This window comes from Camelus ferus, chromosome 10, assembly GCF_009834535.1.
Source record: "Camelus ferus isolate YT-003-E chromosome 10, BCGSAC_Cfer_1.0, whole genome shotgun sequence".
In the NCBI taxonomy this organism is placed as follows: domain Eukaryota; kingdom Metazoa; phylum Chordata; class Mammalia; order Artiodactyla; family Camelidae; genus Camelus; species Camelus ferus.
In genome coordinates this window covers 60,306,993-60,332,200 of record NC_045705.1, presented here as the reverse complement: position 1 = coordinate 60,332,200, position 25,208 = coordinate 60,306,993, and the positions used below count along the sequence as shown (strand labels likewise).

At 35.5% G+C, this 25,208-nt stretch overlaps 1 protein-coding gene across 1 annotated transcript in view; it reads right to left on the bottom strand.

The window, feature by feature from the left end:
- The window catches only part of UVRAG (UV radiation resistance associated), a 254,326-nt gene that overhangs the window by 113,912 nt on the left and 115,206 nt on the right, over positions 1–25,208 (bottom strand). The window contains exons 8-10 of the mRNA XM_032489420.1: positions 13,979–14,105; positions 2,030–2,114; positions 387–474 (exon numbers count right to left, since the gene is read on the bottom strand). Of these exons, the coding sequence (XP_032345311.1) occupies positions 387–474; positions 2,030–2,114; positions 13,979–14,105 (300 nt within the window). The remainder of the gene's footprint in view (positions 1–386; positions 475–2,029; positions 2,115–13,978; positions 14,106–25,208) is intronic.

Below are 25,208 nucleotides of genomic sequence, written 5' to 3'. Positions count from 1 at the left end.
AATATCTTAAGTAATACTAATAAATATAAATTAATTAGCAGTTGTATTTTTAAAGCAGTGCTCATGTATCTGCATGTATGACAGATATGGTGGAAGCTGAGAATCTGGTTAAGTAAAAAGGTCCTATATAAACCAGAAATAATTTGGCATTCCTTCAGCTGAAGATGAGTGCCACCCTACCACCAAACTGATATAAAAAAAAAAGCAAACAGTGGAAACTAATGCCAACTAAGCCTAAATCTACTTTTTAAACAGATATTAGCTTCTTAATGAATCATGACAGAGCATATGATTAAGACAAGAGAAATGAATTTTTTCATTGAGAGGAAATTTCAAACAGAATTCATCTTAAAAACAATTATTTTTAAAGAAAATTTGAAACTTACCAAATCAATAGGGTAAATGTAGGAAAGCTCAGATAGTAATTGCCTGCAACGAATTGTCAACTGAGCATTAGTCTTCAGAAAGAGTTCTCTAATGAAAAAAGAAAAAAAGGACATGTTAAAAAAAAAAAAAGTTTGCATGCTAACAATTACTACTATGTAACGGGTGCAGAGGAAGATGAAATGGTCTGTAGTAGGCCACAGAAGCTGAGAAGTAAGAGCAAGAATAATAGCTAATATGAGTCCTGACCTATCTCTAAATACTACCAATCAGGTTAACCATGCACTGAGGCCTACTGTGTGTATCCAGCACGACGCTGACAGACGTAAAGGGACAATTACTCACAGACTGAGCACCTACTACCCTGCGCCAGGAGCTTTACAAAGGGCTTTATTCAATTATTCTAACAACTTAATTCGGATGGTATTATACCCATTTTATAAACAAGAAAATAAGATTTAGAGAGGCTCAGTAAGCCAACCAAGGCCTCGTTCAACCTGAGGTAAATTTGTTTTCAGGAAATATCCATATGGTATTTCCTCAAAAAAGTATTTTATTTTCACTTACAACCACAGATATTATAACTACTCAAAAAATGACCTGCTACCATATTAGAAAAATAATAGAATAAAAAGAACAGAGCAAAAAGCTGTGGATGAGATGGTGCAGCTCTTCTCCTGAACTACTTAAAAACATGACCAACAGCTAAAACACCCGTAGAGCATACTATCTACTCAACTGTGTCAGCAATTTAAGAAAAAGAGGAAATAGAGGAGAAACAGCAGGTCAAAGTGGAACGTAAAAGTGGTAGTACGATGAAAGAGCACTGAAGACTGAAAGGGATCTAGTCCTGCTTTCCTCATGTAACTTCCTGGAGCTCTGTTTTCTTATCTGCAGACTGAGACGATAAGATTACATATCTCCACAGTACTTTCCAGGTCTAACATTCTTGGACTCTCAATTGCTAAGAAAAATGCAGAATGAGATGACTTTCTAGGAAGAGTGAATGAAGATGCGGAAAAGAACAGAGGTGGCAACAAGTTAAGCATGTGCTGGAAAAAACAAAGAGAAAAAACTATTAGCATTTGTTAAATGAATGTCGTGCAGTGAATGAAATTAGCTGTAGTTGTATGGGGCTAATTTATTGATGGTTTTGAAAGTGAAGCAAAACAATCATCATTGATTCTTAAGAAGAGAAAAAAATAATGGTAAAAATAGTATTTTAAGAGGAGAGGTCTGACAGCAACATGGAGGATGAACTGGAAAGCTGGAGAGAGAGAATCTGGGAGCTGCTGAGGTCAGCCAAATGAGCTCACGGGAGTGAGTCTGAAGAACTACTGAAGAAAAACTGTAAGCTACACTAGAAGACAGGAAGAAGGGAAGGTGCAAGTATTAAGTCACGATGCTGTGGCCTTGAAAACTAGAACAGTGTCCATGTTTCTGATTATGACCACACACTAGGACCTCTCCTAACCGCCTCTAGCACAGTGCATGACACACAGTAGGTGTTGAATAAATGAATGTGACACTCAGGTGTGTGGAATATAAATTAATATCAGCAGCTTTAAAAAAATACTCCTTTTGCAAATCCTATCCTCCAAGTCAACTCTACATTCAAAACAACTATTATCAGCATTCCACTTACCTCTTCGCAGTACACTCCTTCCTCAACTCATTTAGGGATTTCTTCTGGAGTTGAAGCTTGAGGTGCTCAGTTGAAAATGCACTTCCTAGAGAGAGACGAAGGGAGACAATTCCAGATGTGACACTGCAGACAGGACTGCCCCATCACAACCAAACAGGCAGAGCCCAGTCCCCTGACTGTGAGATGGAAATAAAAAGAGTTAAAACGCAAAGTGGGTTGGGTATAGAGGTCTTCTGGGGGCATTAACTAAAATAAACTTCCCTATCGGTTCCATTTTTATACAGCATCTAGCCAGAATCAAAGAGCAAGAGTCTAAGATTCTCTGTCTATAGATTTCCGACCAAGAAACCCTGATGAGACTTCAAACTTCAGACAACTTCATTTTTTTAAAAAACTGGCTATGGGCTCTGGGTGTTAACCATGATTCACTAAAGTTCATCAATTTTAACATGTGTACCACTCCAGTAGGGGAGTGTTGATAATGAGGGAGGAACAGATTGGGGTTGGGAGTACATGGGAAATCTGTACCTCCTACTCAATTTTGCCATGAACCCCAAACTGCTCGAAAACATATATATATTTTAAAAAGTGGTTAATTTGTTTTCAACCACATACGCTATATAACAACATTACTGAAAATATGAAAAGTAGAGTGGGAAAAATTACCTGCATATCGACTACTATAACATAGTTAATTTATAAGTCATTTTTTATGAAGCTTCATCTTCTTCATAAATATAAGTTAGTTTTAGTTACAATCACATTGCACAGGAAATGTATACTCTGACTTTTCCATATTATGTCACAAGCATTATTACATGTTGACAGATGGTCTAAGTTATAATGGTTATGTAAAATTTAACTCCATGATGTTAAATTATACGAATATTCCACATTTTAACTGATACATCAATACCTCAGTTCCAATACAAGACATTTAATTTCCTTTAAGTGTTTGCTTTAGCACTGCAATGATTAATATTTGTGTTGATATGCCTGACTTTTTATATTTATATCAGCTTTTGGAACCTCCACTTTCAGTTATGTGATCATAAAATTCTTTTACATCTTTCTACTCTAAGAAAATGAACCTGCCTCAGGTTCTTGGTAATCCAAGCCTGAAAACTCCAAAGGTCCTAAAAGCACAGAGAAACAGTCTTAGATCCTGATACACTAAGTTCTAGATCTCACAAAGCAGTTTAGTTTCATAGTCTGTGATCCAACAGGAAAAGGTGCCCTAAACTCTTCTGCACGTCTTCTCTAGGGAGGAATAAGGAGGAGGTTAACTGATCAAAACACAGTTGGACCCTAGCACTAAATTCACAAGCCTAAGTAATTTTATCAATATATTCTAAGCACTCTACTCTCAACTGTATTTAAATGACCAGTAAGTGCTAACTCTGTCTCCCATATAGAAATTAATCAAGGAACACAATCTATCTTCTTTAGCCCCAATATAATTCCTCCCCAAATTTTACCCTCAATGATTTCAGAAGACATTTAGGTTGACAACCTCCCTCCCCAACCCCATGTACTTTTACCAGAAAACACATGAATTCTTCCACCACTACGGAAGTTCACAACGTCATTCTTCATCCCAGATGAGAGACTGCCTCAATTCTAGCACTACTAGTGAAATCACAAATAGGACCAACACGGATCTGGGTTTCAAAATGTAAATGTTATGCATCTTCCTTAGTTTTGAAGATCTTTAGAATATATTACATGACCAAAAGGAAACAAAAAGGAAAATCCTTGTAAAGTGAAGAAAGTAAAATAAAATTTAAAAATACATTTTCTTAAAAAAAATACACTTTCTTCACTACTGGCTTATTCTTACCTCCCTTTAAAAATGTTAATGGTTGCCCCACAGTTTACAACATGTAACTTTAATTAATAACAATCTACCTTCAAATAATATTATACCACTTCACGTACAGTATAAAATTCTGAGAACAGTACACTCCCAATTCTTCCCTTCCCCACTCTTTAAATACTTCACAAATTTTGCTTCATGTATAAATCCCAAAACACTTATTTTTGCATTAGAAAATCAATTGTCTTCCAGAGCATTAAAAATAAGAAAAAATTTCTTTGTAACAACTTCCTTTCAATCATTTCTGGAGCTCTTAATTTTTTTGGATGTAGAGCCAAGTTTCTGTCTGGTATTTCTTCTCCTGAAGAATTTCCTTTAACATTTCATGATATATAGGACTACTGATAATAAATGATCTTAGTCTCATGTCAAAGAGTTCTCTTTGCACTTCAGTTTGGGTAATTTCTACTGATTTATCTTCAAGTTCAATGATTCTTTCCTTAGTTGTGTTGAATCTACCAATGAGTTTGTCAAAGGCACTCTTCACCTCTATTACTGTGTTTGTGGTTTACAGCATATCCATTAGACTGTTTCTTACAGTCTCCATCTCTCAGCCGAAATTTATCATCTGTTTGTATATGTTATCCACCTTTTTACAAAAGTCTGAAGCATATTAATGCTAGTTATTTTAAATTCCCTCTCTGATAGACCCTATATCTGAGTCATCTCTAAGTCTTTTTCTGTTAATTTCTTCTTTTGTCAACCTTTTGTTGGTGGTGGTGGTGGTGGTAGTGACGGTTTTTTGTTTTGTTTTGATTTGCTTTTCTTGTCTCAAAATTTTTGATTGAATACTTACTGAACATCATTTGCAGGGCAGTGGAGAAAGAAAAGGACACGCTTCTTCTACTGTTAATTTGGGTGGCTGAGTCAATATAATCAGGAACTGACTGGATTTGGGTTTTGCTGCGGCCGTGATTACTTTCAATGCAACACATTCTTCAAATTTCCTAACTTTCCCCAGAATGCCTGCCTGGCGTTAAGCAGGCAGGCCTTGCTGACAATTAGGCTTTCCTTCAGGGTATATGCTGGGAGGAGGCAGCACTTTTACTTTAAGCCACTACAAGCGTCAAATAAAGAGAACTTTACTCTGGGATTATGTTACTTTAGGGTATTTCACTCCTTTCATGTTTCCCTCTGAGTGGGTTGCAAAACTCCACAGTTGGGCTCTGCTCCATCTTTCTATGCCAAAATCTCACACCATGGGGCCCAACCAAGTCCTGACCATTATGTTCAGAAAGCAGTTGAAGCAAATGTTATAGGAAGTTACCCCAAATTCACAAAGGAAAGAAAGTGGGCCAGTAGGCCGGTTACCCTAAGTATTGCTCCACCATTCCCGATTTCCATACTTGGGAATTCCAAGTTGAGGCCTCTGAGAGCTCTACCAGAAACACCCACTGCAGTCTGTTTCATTTGTGTTCTAGGCATCAGTGTGTCTCTATTCCAGTCTATTCATCAACACAATTCTATCTATTCTATTGTGTCTCTGAGAACTGAGTCAAGAATCTTTGCTATTCCGATGGCACCCTCTTTCATTTTCACCATCACCAAAGATTTATTGTTTACGCATGTATCTTTACCATCATATCAATGGATCACTGAGAGGGAGAGAAAGCAAATACATGTGCTTGGTTTACGATATTCCAAAACTGCTTTCTGAAATGCTTGGCCCTATCCATGCATACACCATGGCCCCTCTGCTCAGCAAGAACTCAAGACAGGCACTTTAATTTTAACAACCAAATGTCAATGCTGTCTCCTGTAAACTGAATAGCTAAAGAATATGAATCTTGCTTCAATCAACAAAACAAAACACAGACTCTTTAGCCTCTCTCTCACCAGAGTTTGGTCTCAGACTGGCCAATGGCCAGCTCCTGTCAAAATTACAGCTAAAACCAAGAAACTGCCATTCTTCTAAGTTTTCTACATCAAGGCAGATGACCAAAACGCAATATACTTTGACTATTTTACTTTCTTTCCTTACAGAAATGCCTTTTCTCTACTATGATTTATGATGCTGCCCTTCTCAAGGGTTAATAGATATTTCTTGCTGTAACTTTTGCAAAATTGCAATTGACTGTATTTCATTATGATATTTAATATCTAGCACATAAGAAACTGCATGCTAAATTCCTCTTGGAATTTAGTGCCAAGAGAGATTTTTTTTCTCCCTAAAGAACTGATATACTTCCTTATAACAGGCAAAAGGAAGCAACTGATACCTTTCATAACTTGACACAATTAGCTTGACAGCTGGGTCAGAGTTATTAGTGCTCAAATACAATAGGCAGATACTATGGGAGGCAGTGTACTGTACCAGGAAGCCATGGCCTTAGGAATCAGAAAGATCTGGGCTAATATTCTATCTATGCTACTTTCAGGACTCTAGACAAGTCTTAACTTCCCTGAATTTCATTTTCCTCTTCTGTAAAATGGGGATAATTTCACTTTTATTGAATAATTGCAATCTCTCAAGCTGCCTCCATGAAGCTCCAAGTACGTAGAGAAAATTACACAACCAGTCTGATTGATTTTACTTTAAAAATAACAACCACACAGCACAAACAGGCACAACATCCAGCAGTCCTACTACAATTGCCTCAAATAATTTGTTTTCTCATTCTTGGAGATCACTATTCCATATATTCCCCCCAGTCCTTAAAGCTGCCCTAAATCCAACATACCAATTACCTCACTTCTACTACCTTGAAATAACAGGATTCCCTCATATTTCTACCTACAACCTAATACATAAACACACCTAACACACCTGCCTCTATGCCATTTTCTTAGCCTTCTCCTATTCAATGGATAATGCAAATATCTTCACTTATACTCTGTGAATTCCTTCTTTTCCCATCCCCCTGTCATACTACTCTCTTCCTAACAAATCACATTCCAGCACAGTGGCCGCCTTTCTAACTCGTAATCCAGGTGCTCCCCATGTCTAAGCCCTTTCATATGCTGTACCCTCTGTTGGTATCCCAGCAATTCTTATATTGCAAAACTGAGCTCCTCAAGCAAACCTTTTCTGCGCAGTATCTGTAAAAATGGTCTCCCATAGTTAACTTCTATCACCACAGCTTATTTCTAGTACTTGCCACAATCTGATATTTAATTTAGTTGTCGGTTTCTTGTTTACTATCTTACCCATTAGGTAATTACTGAAAATTGGAAGTCTTAATTCTTCCCCTTTCTTCCTTTGCCACGACATTTGCTTCTCCTCCAATATTTGTCTTGATGAATGGTTTAATTATCTGGCCACTAGTCCAAACCAGAAATTGGAAACTATCTAAACTCTTCTCTTTCCTCCAATCCACTAAGCCATTAGTAAAGTCAATCTAGGGGGAGATGCCAAGATGGTGGAGTAGAGAGACTCAGCACACCCTCTCCCACAAATACACCAAGAATTATATCTACAAACCCAATGAATCACACAGAACACCTACTAAACTCTGGCAGAGTGGCTCTCACTTCAAAATGCAGGAGGGTTCTCACAAAACCAAATAAACTACAAGTTCATACTGTATAGCACAGGGAACTATATTCAATATCTTGTAATAACTTATGGTGAAAAAGAATCTGAAAACGAATATATGTATGTTCATGTATGACTGAAACACTGTGTTGTACACCAGAAACTGACACATTGTAAACTGATGATACCTCAAGAAAAAAAAAAAAAGTAGAGTCAATCATTAAATATCTCATGAACCTACACACTCCCTCTTCCCTCTACATTTCCAAACTGTTTAGATTTTAATTACATACTGCTTAGATTACTGTAATAACCTAACTGACAACTCTCTATCCTTAACTCTTCAAAGAGAATTTTCTAAAACATATATCTAATCTCCATTCTATATTACAGTCATCAATACAGTCCTATCTACTTTTTGTCTTTGAGAAACTTGCTTAAGTTACTTCTATAGATCTCCAAACTTTTCAACATAACTACCTTTATGATAAGGTCATTCTTAACTTCTGTAGCCTGTTCTATGGACCCTTACTCAAAGGTACTGAGAATTGAAGATTTATTAAAATTACCTGCAATTTTCTAATCTACTTCCATGCCTCTGTATAACTGTTCCCTCTACCTGGAAAGTCTCACCTCCCCCAACTATCTACTACTTATTTTTCCAGACTCAGCCCAAGTATCACTTCCTGGTGATACTTATCTGGTGTTCTGATTTCCAGATGCTCATCTTCTGTTCCTATGGCACTCTCTACATATCTCTGTCATAAAACTATCACATCTGCCATTCTGTTTCTAACATCTTACACAACGGCTGATTCTTCGTAGGTGCTCCATAGTGATGACTAAAAGAACTGACAAAGGCACGTGCACACATATACACATACTCAATATTGTTCCCACTTCCTTTATGTGCCTTATGACTTCCTTTCACTTCTATGTTGAACCATCTAATTGTAAATGTATTTTTTGTAAATGCCATTTCCAATGATTTTGGGGAGTAAGTGGAGAAAACATGATGACAAACCAAAATAAAATTGTCAGTGGCTTATTTCTATGCATCCACATCTTTCATTGAAAAATGCGGAGATTAAAATATGATAGTTTAACTTTCCTACAATCCAATAAATCATTACAAATATATTAAAAAATGAATCATTCTGAAAAGAAAATGTGAGGTTTACTCAGAACCCACCTTTGCCCTCCCCACCACCAAGCTGTCTGTCTTTTACTGCCTTTCACAAGCTGCGTACAATGCTAACAACTGAAAATAAAGAAACTTTAATAAATCCCAGGGGAAAATTGTCCTCAGGCCCCAAAACTTTGGAAAGGCAGATATTAATTTGGAAGGAAATATGTTTAGGAATTTCTGACAGAAAAGTGCAGCGAACAGCAGCACTGTTTCTCCTGCTTAAACTCGAGCCCAAAGTGTCAACATTATAGATCTTAACCTGCCTGTGATTCTAAGAGCTCAGGGAAATACAAAATAATACTCATCTCAAAAACATATATAAAAGTGGGAGGAAAGCTCCTGAAGTACGGAGTCAGTGTTAAAAAATCAACAATTGTGACCTATCCTGGCAAATACATACTCAGCTTGAGCATTACCATCCTTCCTGGAGGGGACACACGAATGTGCTACTTCTGACCGGATGCTAGAACAGATATTTACAAAATCCTACAGTCCTCCCGTGCAGCATCGTTGGGCACCAGTAACTTGGAACATAGGCTCTGTCATAACTTGCTATGTGGCTTTGGGCATCTGAAACTCAGTTTTCTCATCTATAAATTGGATAACAATATATAATATCTTTATTACTAGGAGGATGATAACACTACCTTTAATTCATAGGATAATTAGTAAGAATAAAATGAGATAAAGTATAGAAAACACATGGCATTGCCTGGCACTAATAAGCATTCTACAAATATGAGCACTTATTATTACACCTTAGTCTTTTAAATGGGAGAGAAATCACTGTTTAGAAGTTCACCTGTTTCAAGGCTGGTGATAAGACTTCTTGGGACCTCCCTCTATCAGCATAAGAGGAAAACACAACCAAAAACACCACTGAAGAATCACATCTCCCTATCTTTTTACCACACACCAGAATAATACACCTTCCATGGCCTTTACACATCATACTACTGATAAAAATGTGTATTACATTGAGTTTTAGAAGCAATAGAAAGATTTTAATCACATCATGTCATTAGTTGTGTGAACTTCAGTAAGGTATTTAATGTCTCTGACCCTGATTTAGGGTTTCCTCAGTTGTAAACGTAAATGATAATAGTCCCTACCTCCTAAAGTTACTGTGGTGATTAAACAGCTCATATCTGTACAGTGACAGGTATGGTAACTGAAACACTGCAGCCATTATTATTTTTGCTCCTCTTATTAGAAAAGGGTAAAAGCTGCTCACCCCTCTAAAATCCTAGTGTTTTCATTTTAAAAACTGATGACCTTGAAAAAGATATGTAAACATACATGCTACCAGTAGCAGGCAATTTGAGTATATAAAAGCTGATGATACTTCCAAAGCACTGCGGAAATGTGTCTTTTTCACAGAAGATGAGAACTCGTAAAATAGGTCTTGTTTGTACACAACAGCTATCTATTTATTTGGAGTCATTCTGACAGAGACCCTATGGAAATGGACTTTGCTCATAATATCTCATGATTTTAAATGGCACTACTCAGACTGTCGTGTATAAATGTCAATATGCAAGCTGTAGTGGAATGCAGATAGTTTTGACAATCACTGCCAAATAATGTGTACTTTCAGTAGTTCTCATAAGAATATCAGTTTTCCCAAAAGAATACTAGGCTAGAAGCTACAGAAGTCTTTATTCTTTAGTAGTGGTGCCCTTAACGATAGACTGATAACCATAACTATGGTTCATCCCCTCAGCAGATATTTACTGAGTGCTCACTAAGTCCCAGGCATTCACTATACCATGCCCAAGGAATCTAAGAGTATTTAACGGAGTACTTGGGCAGTGCCTGCCCTTAGAGATCTTACATCTAGAGGAAGAGACAGACTAGCAATTACAATGCTATAAGGGAAAAACACTGGGTGCTACAGAAGCACAGAGTAGTACATCTAACTGAAGGGGTGGAGGTGGGAGGAGAAGGCGGGGTGAGCCAGCAAAGATTACCTGGAGAAATTAACAAAGACCTAAGGGGAGGGTATAACTCAGTGGTAGAGTGCGTGCTTAGCGTGCACAAGGTCCTGGGTTCAATCCCAGCACTTCTGTTAAAAAGATAAATAAATAAACCTAATTAACACCCCCCCAAACAACAACAACAACAACAACAACAAAGGTCTAAATCCAGGTGAGACAGACTAAAGCGAATTTAAGTTTCTCTTAGTTCTAAAAGAATTCCTGTTTAGCTGAAGCATTCAGATTAAGGTGGGTCATAGGAATAAGACAGAAGGTATTTTATTTCTGTTTTCATAAGATCATTTCAATTTTACAACTCTTCTGATCATCATACACAACCCTGCTACATAAAGTGTGGTCCACAGACCAGCAACATCAGAACTTAGGAAGGAGCCTATTAAAACTCAGTAAAAGATCAATATAGTTATAAGTACTATTAACTTTATCTTAGAGATGAAGCCAAGTAATTGGACAAGGTTACAGAGCTGGTAAATAATGAGGCCAGGCATGAATCAAGGCACTCTGAATAAAAACCTATCCCTTTAATAACTGATGGTATTTCAAAACAAAAAACAAAAAAACTATCCCTTTAAATTTAAACTATTTTTTTCCTAAAATCACTGAAATGAAGTAAGATCACAGTTACAAAATTATTTTTGAATCTAGCTTTTATTTCATATAATGTAAAAATTTTAAACTTGTTAACTATAGCCTACTTTATTCACATTCCAAATATACTCTGACACAACAGATTTTCTGTCTGCCATTACATGATCCATCAATCTCAACTGTCTGAAACATACTGAGAACAAACAGGAACCCAAAAAAGGATGCAATGCAGATAAACTAGGGATAAAAAGTTTATGCATTATGTGTAATGCACGTTTCCTAGATGAGAGCCCGTCAGAGACCGAGTGCCATATAAGGCACTGTCTTAGGCACTGAGACGGATACTAACATAAAAATGTAAAGTTCCTGCCCTAAAGTCCAAACCTACTAAGCAGGAAAATAAGACATCAAAAATACTATGGGGACACAGAAATGGGAGCAAGAGATTTCTGGAAGAGAGAGAGAAAAGCCTCGAAAGAGAGGTCATATTGAGGTCCCAAAGAGGTATGTCTTTAAAGGAAAATAACTGAACCAAGCAGAGACGGGAAAAGCACATTCTGCTAACAACAGGCACAGGGGTGAGAAAGCACAGGAAAAAGACTTCTATTTCTGACTGATGGAACACCATATATGAGACTTACCTTCACACTGTAAACAACTAAAAAAATCACACAAAATTATATATGACAACAGTTTCAGACACTGGATAATGGGCAGGCTAGACAGTGATTTCTGAGAGAAAGGAAACAAGGTGAGCCCTATATCGCCCCAGCTTACCGGGCGGGGAGTGTTTCCAGGCCACAACGCACAGAGGATGGACAGAGGGTGGTTCAGGAGGTTCACACCATACACAAAAAGTAACCCCAAACAGATCACAGATGTAAATACAAGAACTAATATGATAAAAATGCCAGAAGAAAACAGGAGAAAATCTTAAGTGACCTTGGGTTAAGTGAAGATTTCTAAAATAAGACAAGGTTTATCTAAAAAGAAATGATGAATACACTCAAAAGACACTACTGAGACAAGGAGAAAAATATGTGAGGCACTTATCTGATGAATGACATGTATCTAGAGTATATAAAGAACTCTTAGACATCAATAATAAGAAAGTCTCCTGGCCCCGCAGGGGGGGAAAAAAAAAAAACCAGCCAAAAGATCTAAACATTTTACCAGAGAAAAGATACAGATAACAGATAAGCACAAGAAAATGTGTTCAACCTCATTTGTTACCAGAGAAACACAAATTAGAACAATAAGAAACAACTATGCATCCAGTAGGATAGCTAAAATGAAAAATGTTTGGATGTGGAGTAAATGGAACTTTCATATGCTGCTAGTGGGAAGGCCAAACAGCATCACAGTTTCATAAAGTTAAACACATTCTTACTATATACATTCAGCAATGCCACTCCTAGTTATTTAACCAAGACAACAGGCCCACACAAGAACTTGTACTCAAAGTTCATAATAATTCAATACAGGAAACAAATCCAGCATAGAAGTAAATGTATAAACAAATTACATATACATACAGCGGAATAGTACTCAGTAATAAAAAGAAATTAATTCCTGATACATGCAACTGCAAATATTTCTTAAAACTGAACAGAAAAGGCCTTCAATAGGAAATATACACAAAATGTTATGATAACTCACAGAGAAAAAAATGTGACAATGAGTGTGTATATGTCCATGAATGACTGAAAAATTGTGCTGAACACTGGAATTTGACACAACATTGTAAAATGATTATAAATCAACAAAAAATGTTAAAAAAAAAAAGGCCTTCAATAGAAAAGACTGATAAAATGAAACTTGTGTTCATGTAAAGACATCATGAAAGAGTAAACTAGCAAGCAAAAGAAGAATATATTTTAATGCATATTTCAAACAAAAAATTCATATCTATAATATATAAACAACTCTTATTAAAAAATTCTCAAACTGATAGAAAAAAAAAAGTGGGTGGTGGTGAGGGAGAGAGGCAAAAGACTTCAAAAGATGCTTCACAGAGGAGTGTATCCCAATAAGCAAGAACATATGAAATTGTGTTCAACTTCATCAGCCTTAAGGGGAGATCAAAATTAAAACTGCAAGGAGACTCTACAACATATCCACTCAGAAGGCTACAACACAAAGGACAGAAAGTACCAAACACTGACAAGGATGTAGGGAAAGAGATGTGATAACACTCCTGCTAGGTTTACTGCCAAAAAAATGCATAAAAAATCTTCATTAAGAAACACATACTAGGACATTCCAGGAAGCATTACCTGTAATAATCCCAAACTAGAAATTAACAAAATGCCAAAAGTAAGGATAAATGAAGTCATATTCATACAATGAATACAACTGGCAGTAAAAATAAACTAAGACTACATTACATGCAGGTAAGGGTAAATTCCACAAACACAACGTTGGACAAAAGCCAGGACACAGAACGTACATATCATATGATTCCATTTGTATAAAGTTCAAAATTATGCAAAGTCAATCTATGGTACAGTGAGTCGAGCTAGTGGTTAGTCTGGCTAGAGATGCCCTGAATAAAAAGGAACATGAAGCAGCTTCTAGGGTCCTTGTAATGCTGTTTCTTGATGGAGATTCTGCTTATGCAGGTATGTTCACTCTGAAAATCTGAAGTGTGTGTATGTGTATTTATACACTTTTCTGTATGTATCAACTTCAAAATACTTCAAAAAAAATTTTTTAATTGTTATCAGTATATTTATACAAAGATGACTATTTGAGCCTATGGAGAAGAAGAAATGAAAATTACTGTATGTGTAGGTTAGGCTGTTTGTATGCTGTTTTTACTCACCTTTATCCTTTAATGCAATTTGTTGCTTATGCAGTAATGCCACCTCCCGTCCCAAAGCTTTCTTCTGTCTTTCCAATTCATTTCGAAGCACCAAAATTTTTAATTGCAGGCACTCACTTTCTTTTTTCTAAATAATTAAAAGCACAGGTAAATTTATGAATAGAAAAGTCATGAATTTGAGTAACTGAACATTCACAATGTTTTGAAATATTACTGATTCAGCACTTTAATACTCATGTAACTTATAGATCTTTTGAGTAACTTAATTAGTGGCACCTGTCATTTTAATGGAACAAACACAGACGTAAGCAAAGAATAGAGTAGAAATAAATCTAAGATCTTTAGAAAGAAACAGTTCTTTCTAAAATCCAAAACACACTACAAAATATCTCAGGCCTCTTTCTTGACATCACAATACAAGACCCAAGACAAAAAATAATAGTAAAAAGGAAATGGAGAAAGAAAAGAAGATGTGGTGTGTGTGTGTACACACGTACACACACACACACACACACACACACACACAATGGAATATTACTCAGCCATAAAAAGAATGAAATATTGCCATTTGTAGCAACATGGATGGACCTAGAGATTATTAGATTGATAAAGTCAGAGAAAGACAAATATCAAATGATATCACTTACATACAGAATCTAAAAAAAAAGATACAAATTCTATTTACAAACCAAAAACAAACTCACAGACATAGAAAATAACTATGGTTACCAAAGGGGAAAGGGTGAGGAGGAGATTAACACACATTACTGTTAAAAAAAATGGAGTTCTCAAAATGTTAAACACAGAGCTACTACAGGACCCAGTAATTTCACTCCTAGACACATGTATATACCCAACAGAATCAAAAACATGTCTACACAAAAACATGAATATGAATGTTCACAGTGGCAATATTCATAATAGCCAAATGTGGAATTAGTCCAAATGTCCATCATCTGATGGATAAATAGAACATGGTATATCCATACAATGGAATATTACTTGGCAATAACAAGAAATGAAGTACTGATGCTACAACATGGACAAATCTTGAAAACATTATGCTAAGTGAAAGAAGCCAGGTTTAAATGGCTACAGACTCCATTTATATGAAATGTCCAAAATAGCCAAATCTATAGAAACAAAAAGTAGATTTCCAACCTTGCCAAGCTGAACCAAGGTGCTCCAATATCCTCAGATTTCAAAGAAAGCCAAATAGCAACCTGAAGCTTTCATTTCTTCCAGATGGTAACCAACCAAGCCTCCTATCATATCAGTGGACACCACAGAGAGAGCCCAGACTTGCAGCAATAACAAGATAATCCTCTCCCTCCCTGCTAGGTGGTATCAGCGGCCTAGTGGAGAGTCAAAACTTTCACTACTACATGGCACTACTGAGGCCACCCTATCCCCTATGTGGGCAGCTGGAACTCCCAATCCTAGTGAGCATAACAAGCCCTCCCCAGGCCCCTCTGCCACATGGGTGTCAATGGACACTTCCTGGGGAACTTGGACTTCCACCCTTTCCTGGTAGTAATCAGAAGGCATTTTTTTCCTTCCCCTACCAGAGGTGTCAAAGGAAGCTAGGTAAAATAGAAAGTATAAATAAGACCCAAAGACTCATGATACCCAAAATGTACAAGGTTCCATTAAACTCACTTATATCAAGAACCAGAAAGATGTCAAAGTAACTGAAAAAGGATAATCAATAGATGCCGGCATGAGATAACAGACATGTTACCATTATCAGGCAAAGACCTGAGAATATTCATCACAAAAATGCTTGACTAGAAATTAAGAACATGCTTGAAACAAATGCAAAAATAGAATATTTTGGCAAAGAAATAGAAAATCTCAGTAAAGAAGATGAAGATATAAGAACTGGAATAAAAAACTCAACCTCAACAGCAGAATGTAAGAAATAGAGAAAAGAATCTTTAATCTGGAAGACACAACAATAGAAACTACCCAATTTAAACAGAAAAATGAACAGCCTCAGGCATCTGCAAAATGATACCAAAAGACCTAATATTTGCATCATCAAGTGCAAAAAGGAAAGGAAAAAGTGTGCAGGAATAAAAAAGTACTCATAGAAATAATGGCTAAAAACTTCCCAAATTAGGCAAAAGAAATAAATCTAAAGATTCAAAAAGGTAATGAAGTCCAAACAGAATAAATTAAATCACAAAGTAAGCAAAACCAAAAGCTGTGTTTTTGAAAAGGTCAATAAGATTGATAAAATGCTAGTCAGGCTAACCAAGGGAAAAGACAGAAATTACTAATTTTAGGAATGAAAGGGGGGCCACCACAACTGATCTCATGGACATTAAAAACAATTAAGAATATTATAAACAACTTTATGTTCACAAATTTGATAACTCAAATGAAATGGATCAATTCCTTGAAACGACACTACTGAAACTCATACTAGGAGAAATAGATAATCTGAATAGGCCTCTATCATAAAATAAATTAAATCAATAGTTAATAATCTTCCAAAACAGAAAGCATCAGCCCAGATGGTTTCACTGGTGAATTTTACCAAACATTTAAATAAGGCATAATACAGTTTTAAAAAATCTCTTCCAAAATATAGAAGAACTTCCTAACTCATTCCACGAGACCAGCATCATCCTAATACCAAACCCAAAGACACCGCTAGACACAACACTGCAAACTGACTATACTTCAGTAAAAAAAAAAAAAAAAAAAAAAAAAGACACCACTAGAAAGGAAAATTACAGACCAGTATCTCTCATGAATATAAATGCAAAATCCTTAACAAAATATTAGCAAATCAAATCCATCAATGTATAAGAGAATTATATACCATGGCCAGATGAACTATATTCCAGGTATGCAAGGTAGGTTCGACTTTCAAAAATCAATTAATGGATTTTACCACATCATCCAGGCTAAAGAAGAAACATCATATAACCATATTAATAGATGCTGAAAAAGTATGTGATAAAATTCAACCCCCATGTATGATTTTTAAAAAACTCTCAGCAAACTAAGAATAAAGGAAAACTTCATCAATTTGGTAAAGAATACTTGCTGAAAAACCTACCAATATTTGCCAAAATACTTACTGGTGAGAAACCAGATGCTTCTCCCTAAGTTCCTTTCACCATTCTATTAAACATGTACTGACAGTCCTAGCTATGCAACACCAAGAAAAGGAAATAAAAGCTATACATACTGGGAAAGAAGAAATAAAATTAACTTTGTTTACAGGTGATATAATTGTCTATGTAGAAAATTGGAAAGAATCAACAAAACAGAAACAAAAATAAAAAAACAAAGAACCAACCCCAAACCTCCTGAAACTAGTAAGTGTATTATAGCAAAATTCCATGATACAGAGTTAATGCACAAAAGTCAACTGCTTTCTTAAGTAACAGCGAGGAATAATAGGAATTTAAAATTGAAAACACAACATAAATTACACTAGTATAAAAAATAAAATATTTAGATACAAACCTAACAAAATATGTACAAGATCTATGTAAAGAAAATTACAAAACTCTGAAGAAGGAAATCAAGGCGATCCAAATAAGTGGAGAAAGTTGTCCATGTTCATGGATAGGAAGACATTATTAAGATGTCAGTTTTTCCCAACTTGATCTATAGATTCAGTGAGATCCCAGCGAATTATTTTGTGGGTATCAACAAACTGATTCTAAAGTTTATACCAAAAGGGAAAAAAACCCAGAAGAACCAATACATACTGAAGGAGAAGAACAAAGTTGGAAGACTATCTAATGTCAAGACTTACCATAAAGCTACAATAATGAAGACATTGTGGTATGGGCAAAAGAACAGAGAAATAAATCAGTGGAACAGAATACAGAGCCCAGAAATAGACACACTCAGACATAGTCAATTAATCTTTGACAAAGGAACAAAAGCAATTCAGTGGAGAAAGGATAGCCTTTTCACCAAATGGTGCAGGAACCACTGGACACTCACATACAAGAAAACAAAATTAAAACCAAAAATTTAGATTTAGACCTGTACCTTTCATAAAAATTAACTCAAAATGAAACACAGATCTAAATGTGAAATAAAAGTTATTATAAAACTTCTGGAAGATAACATTGGAGAAAATCTAGGTGACCTTGGGCTTGGAGATGACTTTTTACATACACAAAATACATGAGTAATGAAAGAAGAAATCGTTAAGCTGGACTTCATTACAATTACAACTTCTGCTCTGCAAAAATGACTATTAATAGAATGAAAAGACAAGCCACAGACTGGGAGGAAATATTTGAAAACCATTTATCTGATAAAGGAATGTAATACAGAATACACAAAGAACTCTAAAAACTCAACAACAGAAAAACAAGCAACCCAATTTAAAAATGGGCAAAAGATCTGAACTGCTACCTCACCAAAGATTAGAGATAATAAATGAAAAAATGCTCAATATTATAAGTCATCAGAGAATTGCAAATTAAAACAACCATTTAACAACACTACACACCTATTAGAATAGCTTAAATCCAAAACACTGTCAATACTAAATGCTGGCAAGGATGTGGAGCAACAGGAACTTTCATTCATTGTTGATGGCAATGTAAAGTGCTAGTCATTTTAGAACATGACCTGGCAATTTCTTACAAAACTGAACATAGGTTTACTATATGATCCAGCAACTACACTCCTAGATATTTACCCAGATGAGTTGAATACTTGTGTTCATACAAAAACCTACATATAAATGTCTATAGCAGCTTTTATTAATAATTGCCAAAACTCGAAGAAACCAAGATGTACCTCAATAGAGTAAAAGATAAACTGTGGCATATCCAATAACAATAGAGTATTATGCAGCAATAAAAAGAAATGAGCTGTGAAAAGCTATGTAAAGACATGGAGGAACTTTAATACATACTGCTAAAGAAAGGAAGCCAATCTGAAAAAGCTACATACTGTACGACTCCAACTATATTACATTCTGAAAAAGGCAAAACTGTGGAGACAGTAAAAAGATCAGTTGTTGCCAGGTGTTCCAAAGGAAGGGAAAAGGATAAACAGGTGGAGGATGGGGGGAGGAGGGGTTTAGGCCAGCGAGGCCAGTGGAACAATTCTGTATGAAACTGTAATGGTGGATACCTGACACTGTGGATTTGTCAAAGCTCATAAAATGATACAACACAAAGAGTGAACCCTAATGTAAACTAGAGTTTAGTTAATAATATTATATTAATGTTGATTCAACAATTATAACAAATGTGCCACTCTAATATAATAAAGCTCACTTTTTTAAAAGTGATAGAACTGTACCTCAAAAAAAGTCAATTTTATTGAATGCTCACTTACTAAAACAAATCCCAGACACATTCCACCAATGATACAATTGTTTGCTAAATAAGTTTGTTAACTTATCTTTCCATAAAAATATTTCCTACTTTAACCTATGAAACCATGGCTTAAAGTTTATTCAGACTCCCTTTTAAAATCTAAATACCTTGCCAGAATTTGTCTCTAGATAAAATCTGAAATCTTACCCCTACAATGAACATAGATGTGGAGCAGGTGTCTGCATTTACACACAATTACTGCACTATGAATGTGTCCCCTTCTCTCCTGGTCTTTATCAATAGTGTCAATAACATGCTTTTCATGATTTTCCATGACATAAATCTTAACCAAACAGCAATTTGGCTGTACCTAGTTCCTTCCTAAGACATATACTAAATAAAAATTTAATGGTGGGGGACCACTCATTAAGTAAACTGAACAGGGTACTAAGTCCTGGGATGAGCTGGTGGAAAATTTTAAAAGGAAAAAGTCAGCTTCTACTTGATTCAGACAATGAGGAAGCAAGGGTACTTGGTGAGATGAATAATGGTATGGCCTTGCTAAAGCAACGGGCATGGAAAATGACTTCTGGCAGTTGTGTGGAAAGTACTTTACAGCTATCATTTCTCACCCCAAATGCTTTCTTCCTCATTTCTGAAATACTGATTCTAAACAGATGGTATGGTCATCTGTTAAAGACATTCAAGCCAAGAAAACAAGCAGTAAGGCTTATTTCCAATCATCATTATCATATTTGACTGGAAAATTCTTTGAAATATAAAACATTCCTAAGCAATTTTTTTCTGAACAAATCAAATATTTATGAAGGTCCTTCTATGTGCTTCTTGATAAATGAGAAATGGTTTCTGCTTTCTAAGGGCTTGGGTCTAGGGGAGACAGAAGTCATTTTGCCCTGCCAATTCTCTATAAAAACAAAGACCAAAAGTCAATGAGGTTGCCTATCATTAAAGAAAAAGGAATCAAGAAACAATTGGGGTTTCTTTGGTAATCCAATAGTGTGATCACTGTTTTTACATCACTGAGGGAAAAAAATAGGTAAATTCCTAGGAAGCAATCTTTTTCCACAAAGAAGTAAGTGTTCAATTTCCTTAACTTGTATTTTTCCACAAAATATGTAAACTGAATTCTACTTAGGTAGAGAAAAAAAAATAGAAAAGAAAAACAACTCTTCAGAGAACACAGGGATATGCATAGGTAGGGGTTAATATGCTCTATTCCAGGGTACGTGCTCAAATTGGGTTATGTTTACTAGAATCAAAGACTAAGGGAACAAGTTAATCTAAACACTAAACTAATTCAGGAAGGCGTGTATATAGTGTGTTTGTGTTATGGTCCCTGTGCAAAAACTGGCCCATTGACAGGAATATATCAAGTCATTCAAAACCAGGATTGTTGGCTCTAATTTCTGATGAGTAAACAAACCCTACCCAAATGGAATCTGGTTCTGCTTCTTTTCAAATGCATTTAAGGACTCAAAGATCTTAATGTTCCAGAAGTATCTTCTAATGGGTTTCTGTGTTCTACTTATCTGTTTACTCCAAGTATAGTTAATGTCATACGTGCATCTCCAATGGATCACTTTTAATTAGATTTTGGTGTTTTCATACAACACTGTATCTGATCTGAAAAATCACGGATACATTCATGTATTTGCAAGCACACACACATTTATGTCTCTTTACAAAAACAGTGGTGCGCTATGTTAAAGATTCATTTCAGGAGGACAGACTGATCTGTAAATGACGTATTAAAGTAAACAATTTTCTCCTCACAGATTACAGTGGAGCCAAAAAGGCTTAGGCAAAAGTTATCAAAGCATGGTCCAGGAAACCATGAGGGTTGCTAAGACCATTTCAGAGTCTGTGAGATCAAAAATATTTTCATAATAATACTAAGCTGTTATCTCTCTTTTTCACTCTCATTTTCTCACGACCGTATGGTGGAGTTTTCCAGAGTCTATAAGATTTGTGATATCACAACAGATTGACTGCATAGTAAATGTGAGGATTCACCTGTCATTTATTAACTTAGGCATTATCAATAGCTATACCCTAAATTCTCTGAAATCTTTACAATTTTCAGAGTGTTAAGGGCTCTTGAGTGGTTTAGGGCATTATTCATCTATATTAGTTTTCCCATAAAAAGTGGAAATAATTAGCAATCTGAAAAAAAGGTTTAGAACTATAGCAGTTGTGCTATAAGTTAACAAATATGCTTTAAAATGTCATTTACAGGTTGCCTCTATTGTACCTATACCTGCTCAACCACTAAGAAAGAGAAAATTTTTCCTTAGTAAAATATTTAATCCAATCCATTAATTTCATAGACTCAGTGGCATTATCAAGGCATAGAACTCAGGTCCAGCTAGGAAGATAGAGCAAAAATATATATATAATAATAAAACGTACAAGAGAAAGAGTACCTAACAAATTGGTTCTCCTATAAATAACAGCTATAGACTTGATAAAATACACAAAGCTACTACTTGAGGGGTCTAAAGATTGATCAATGGCAGGCAGATTTTAGAGTAAAGTCTGAACCTAGTGCAAACAACCAACATGCAGAGTGAAATTCCCCTTTTCTATGACTTTGCCCTGAGGGTATCCACGGTTAAACTGCAACAAAAAGACAACTATCTTTCTGGCAGGAGAAACCAGGGGAAAGAGGTTAGGCAATCCAGAATGGAGGACGCAGAGAATGGGAACCCCAAATTCTGTCTAAATTCAATCTAAGTCTCTGAAGCCTAAATCATACATGCATGAAGCAAACAGAAAGCAGCCACGCCTAAGGATCTGAGTACTGAACTGAAATCTGAGCCAGTGTCCATCGCAGGCATGGCAGTTTGAGCTGAACCAAGTTAACTTCCCGCTAAAATTAGAACATCAATATCCTTTGGAGCAAAGCAACAAAATCCAGAGATTCCACAAAATTACATTCACAATGTCCAGGATACTATGCAGTATTACCCAGTATATGAAAAGCCACAATATGTGACTCATTCTCTAGGGAAAAGACAATCAACATAGGCCAACTTGAAGAGGAATGCCAAGACGGTGGAGTAGAAGGACGGCGGTGCTCACCCTTTCCCACGAATACAACAAAAACTGTATCTATACACGGAACAATTCACACAAAACACCGATTGAAACTTAGTAGAATATCTCTTACTATCAGACCTACAAGGAAAATCCTCATAAAAACAGATAAACACGTTTCTACTGTCCAGCACAGGAAACTACATTCAATATCTTGTGGTAACCTATAATGAAAAAGAATATGAAAACAAATATATGTATATATATATGATTGAAACTTTATGCTGTACACCAGAAATTGATACAACATTGCAAACTGACTATACTTCAATTTTTTTAAAAAATGCCAACTCTGAGATGACCCAGATGTTAAAATTATCAGATAAGAACTTTAAAGCCACTATTATAAATATGCTGACTGAAGAAAAGTAAAATATTCTCATAATGAACAAAAAGACATGAAATCTCAGCAGAGTATTTGAAAATATTAAAAATCCAGGAGGATTCTGTTTCTAGTCAAGATGGATTAGGAAAAATGAACGCTGCCCAACTAATTGTACCAGACTACCATAATCCTAATACCAATCTAACAAAGTAATTTAAAACATTGCATCCCAATATTCCCAATAAATATTGGCACAAAATCCTTAAATTTGTACCAGATCAAATCCAGCAAGATACAAAAAACATTATGTACTATAACCAACTCAGGTTTATCCCAGAAATGCAATGTTAGTTAAACATCTGAAATGAAATCAACGCAGTTCACCACGTAACAGAATCAAGAAGAAAATCCCATAATTATTTATTTTCACATATGTAGAAAAAGCATTTGACAAAATTCAACATCCATTCATGATAAGAATTCAGAAACTAAGAATAAGCAGGAACTTCCTTAAACCAATAAAGGCATTGCTAACATTATATTTAATGGAGAAAAGAGGACGAATCGTTTCCCCTATGATCAGGAACAAATAACGGACTTCCATCTTTATCATTTTTATTCAACATTGTCCTAGCTACTGAAATAAGGCAGAAAAATTAAGTGCATAAAGCAGTCCAAGTTTGCAGGTATGATTATTTATGTAGAAAATCTCAAGAAATCTTCAAAATAACTATGAGAACAAAAAAGTTACTATAACAAGATTGCAAGACACAAGGTTACTAAATTAAAATGAGTTGTAGTCTTATATACTAGCAGGAAACACATGAGGAATAAAAATTCAAAAATAATCCCATACACAACAATGCCAAAAACAAACAAAAAACCTCCCATAAAATACTTAGAATTAGCTCTAATTAAAGATGTCCAGAATCTCTACAGTGAAAGCCATAAAATATTACTAAGAGAATTAAAGAAAAAATCAAAATAAAAGAGATATATGTCATGTTCACAGATTGGAGAACTTGATACTGTTAAGATGGCAATTCTCAACAAAATGACCTACAAACCCTAATCAAAATTCCACCAGGCTTTTCTTTTTTTTTCTGTAGAAACTGGTAAACCGATTTTCAAATTCACATCTAAATAAAAAGAACCTAGAAAACCCACAGAAACTTTTAAAAAGAAAACGCAGTTGGAGGACTTACCCCATCTGTTTTTAAGCAGACAAATCTATAATAATAAGAGTTGGTGAAGGATATACATACAGATCAATGGAACCAGAGAATCCAGAGATAGAAGCACACATAAAATGAACTGATTTTAGACAAACATTTCCACACAATTAAATGGGGAAAGGAAAGAAATGATGCTAAATCTACTGAATATTCATAAAGAAAGCACTGCCTCACTTAACTCATAAAAAAACTAAATTTGAGATGGATCATAGATCTAAATGTAAAGCCCAAAACTATAAACTTCTAGCACAAAACAGAGGAGAAAACTTGTGTGATTTGGGGTTGGGCACAGATTTCTTATAAAGAACATAAAAAGCCCTAACCACAAAATAAATTTAAAAAAATACATTGGATTTCATTAAACTTTAAATTTTCGTGCTTCAGGAAGCATCATTAAGAACACAAAAAGGCAAGCCACAGACTGGAAGAAAATATTCCCAACATACATATCAGAAAAAGGACTTATATCCAGGAAAAAAAATATACACACACATACGTGCATGCCCACAGTCTTTAACCACAACATAAGAACACAAAATACCATTTAAAAATAAGGGAAAAAATCTGAACCTACTTGACTTGTAAACTAGGACTGAAAAAATAAGCAAATAAATTGTAGGTAATGGTTTCTCACTATCAGAAAAGATACTACAAATAAACAAAATGAGTGGGGCGTGGCTAGAATAAACTCTGTGGTGTTAGAGTTGAATATATTAGTATGAACTCACATTAATTGCAATACAGAGAGAGACAGATGTTTGTGTGCACCGGCTCTGTTCACTAAGAGGGCCTAGAAGCGGTTACAACTCAGCAGCAACAAGCACACCCAGTGCCCAGACCTTGTTTCTAAATACCATTATCCAATGAAAGGAACAGGAATCCTAGGAGAAATGGCTGTTTCTAGGGCTGAGACAGGGGAAATACATGATGAGCCTGGATCACACAGTGCCAGAAATTAAGAACCTGCTTTAAAAAACAAACGAACAAAAAAGGAGGCATGTTAAAAAGGCACATGAGCCAACTTGAAAGAACTCTCAATGTCACTGTTGAAGCAAGAAAATAAATAACATAGTATCAGATTATAACCTAAAGTATAAAATAAATATACACAAATCTATACTGATAAATAAATGATTGAATAAAAAATAAGTGGGAGTGGTGGGGAGAAGGGACGAATCTTCACAAGAAAATGCCGAATAATGTATGTAGATAGTCTCCCTTCCAGGAGGTGGAGCTTAAGTCTC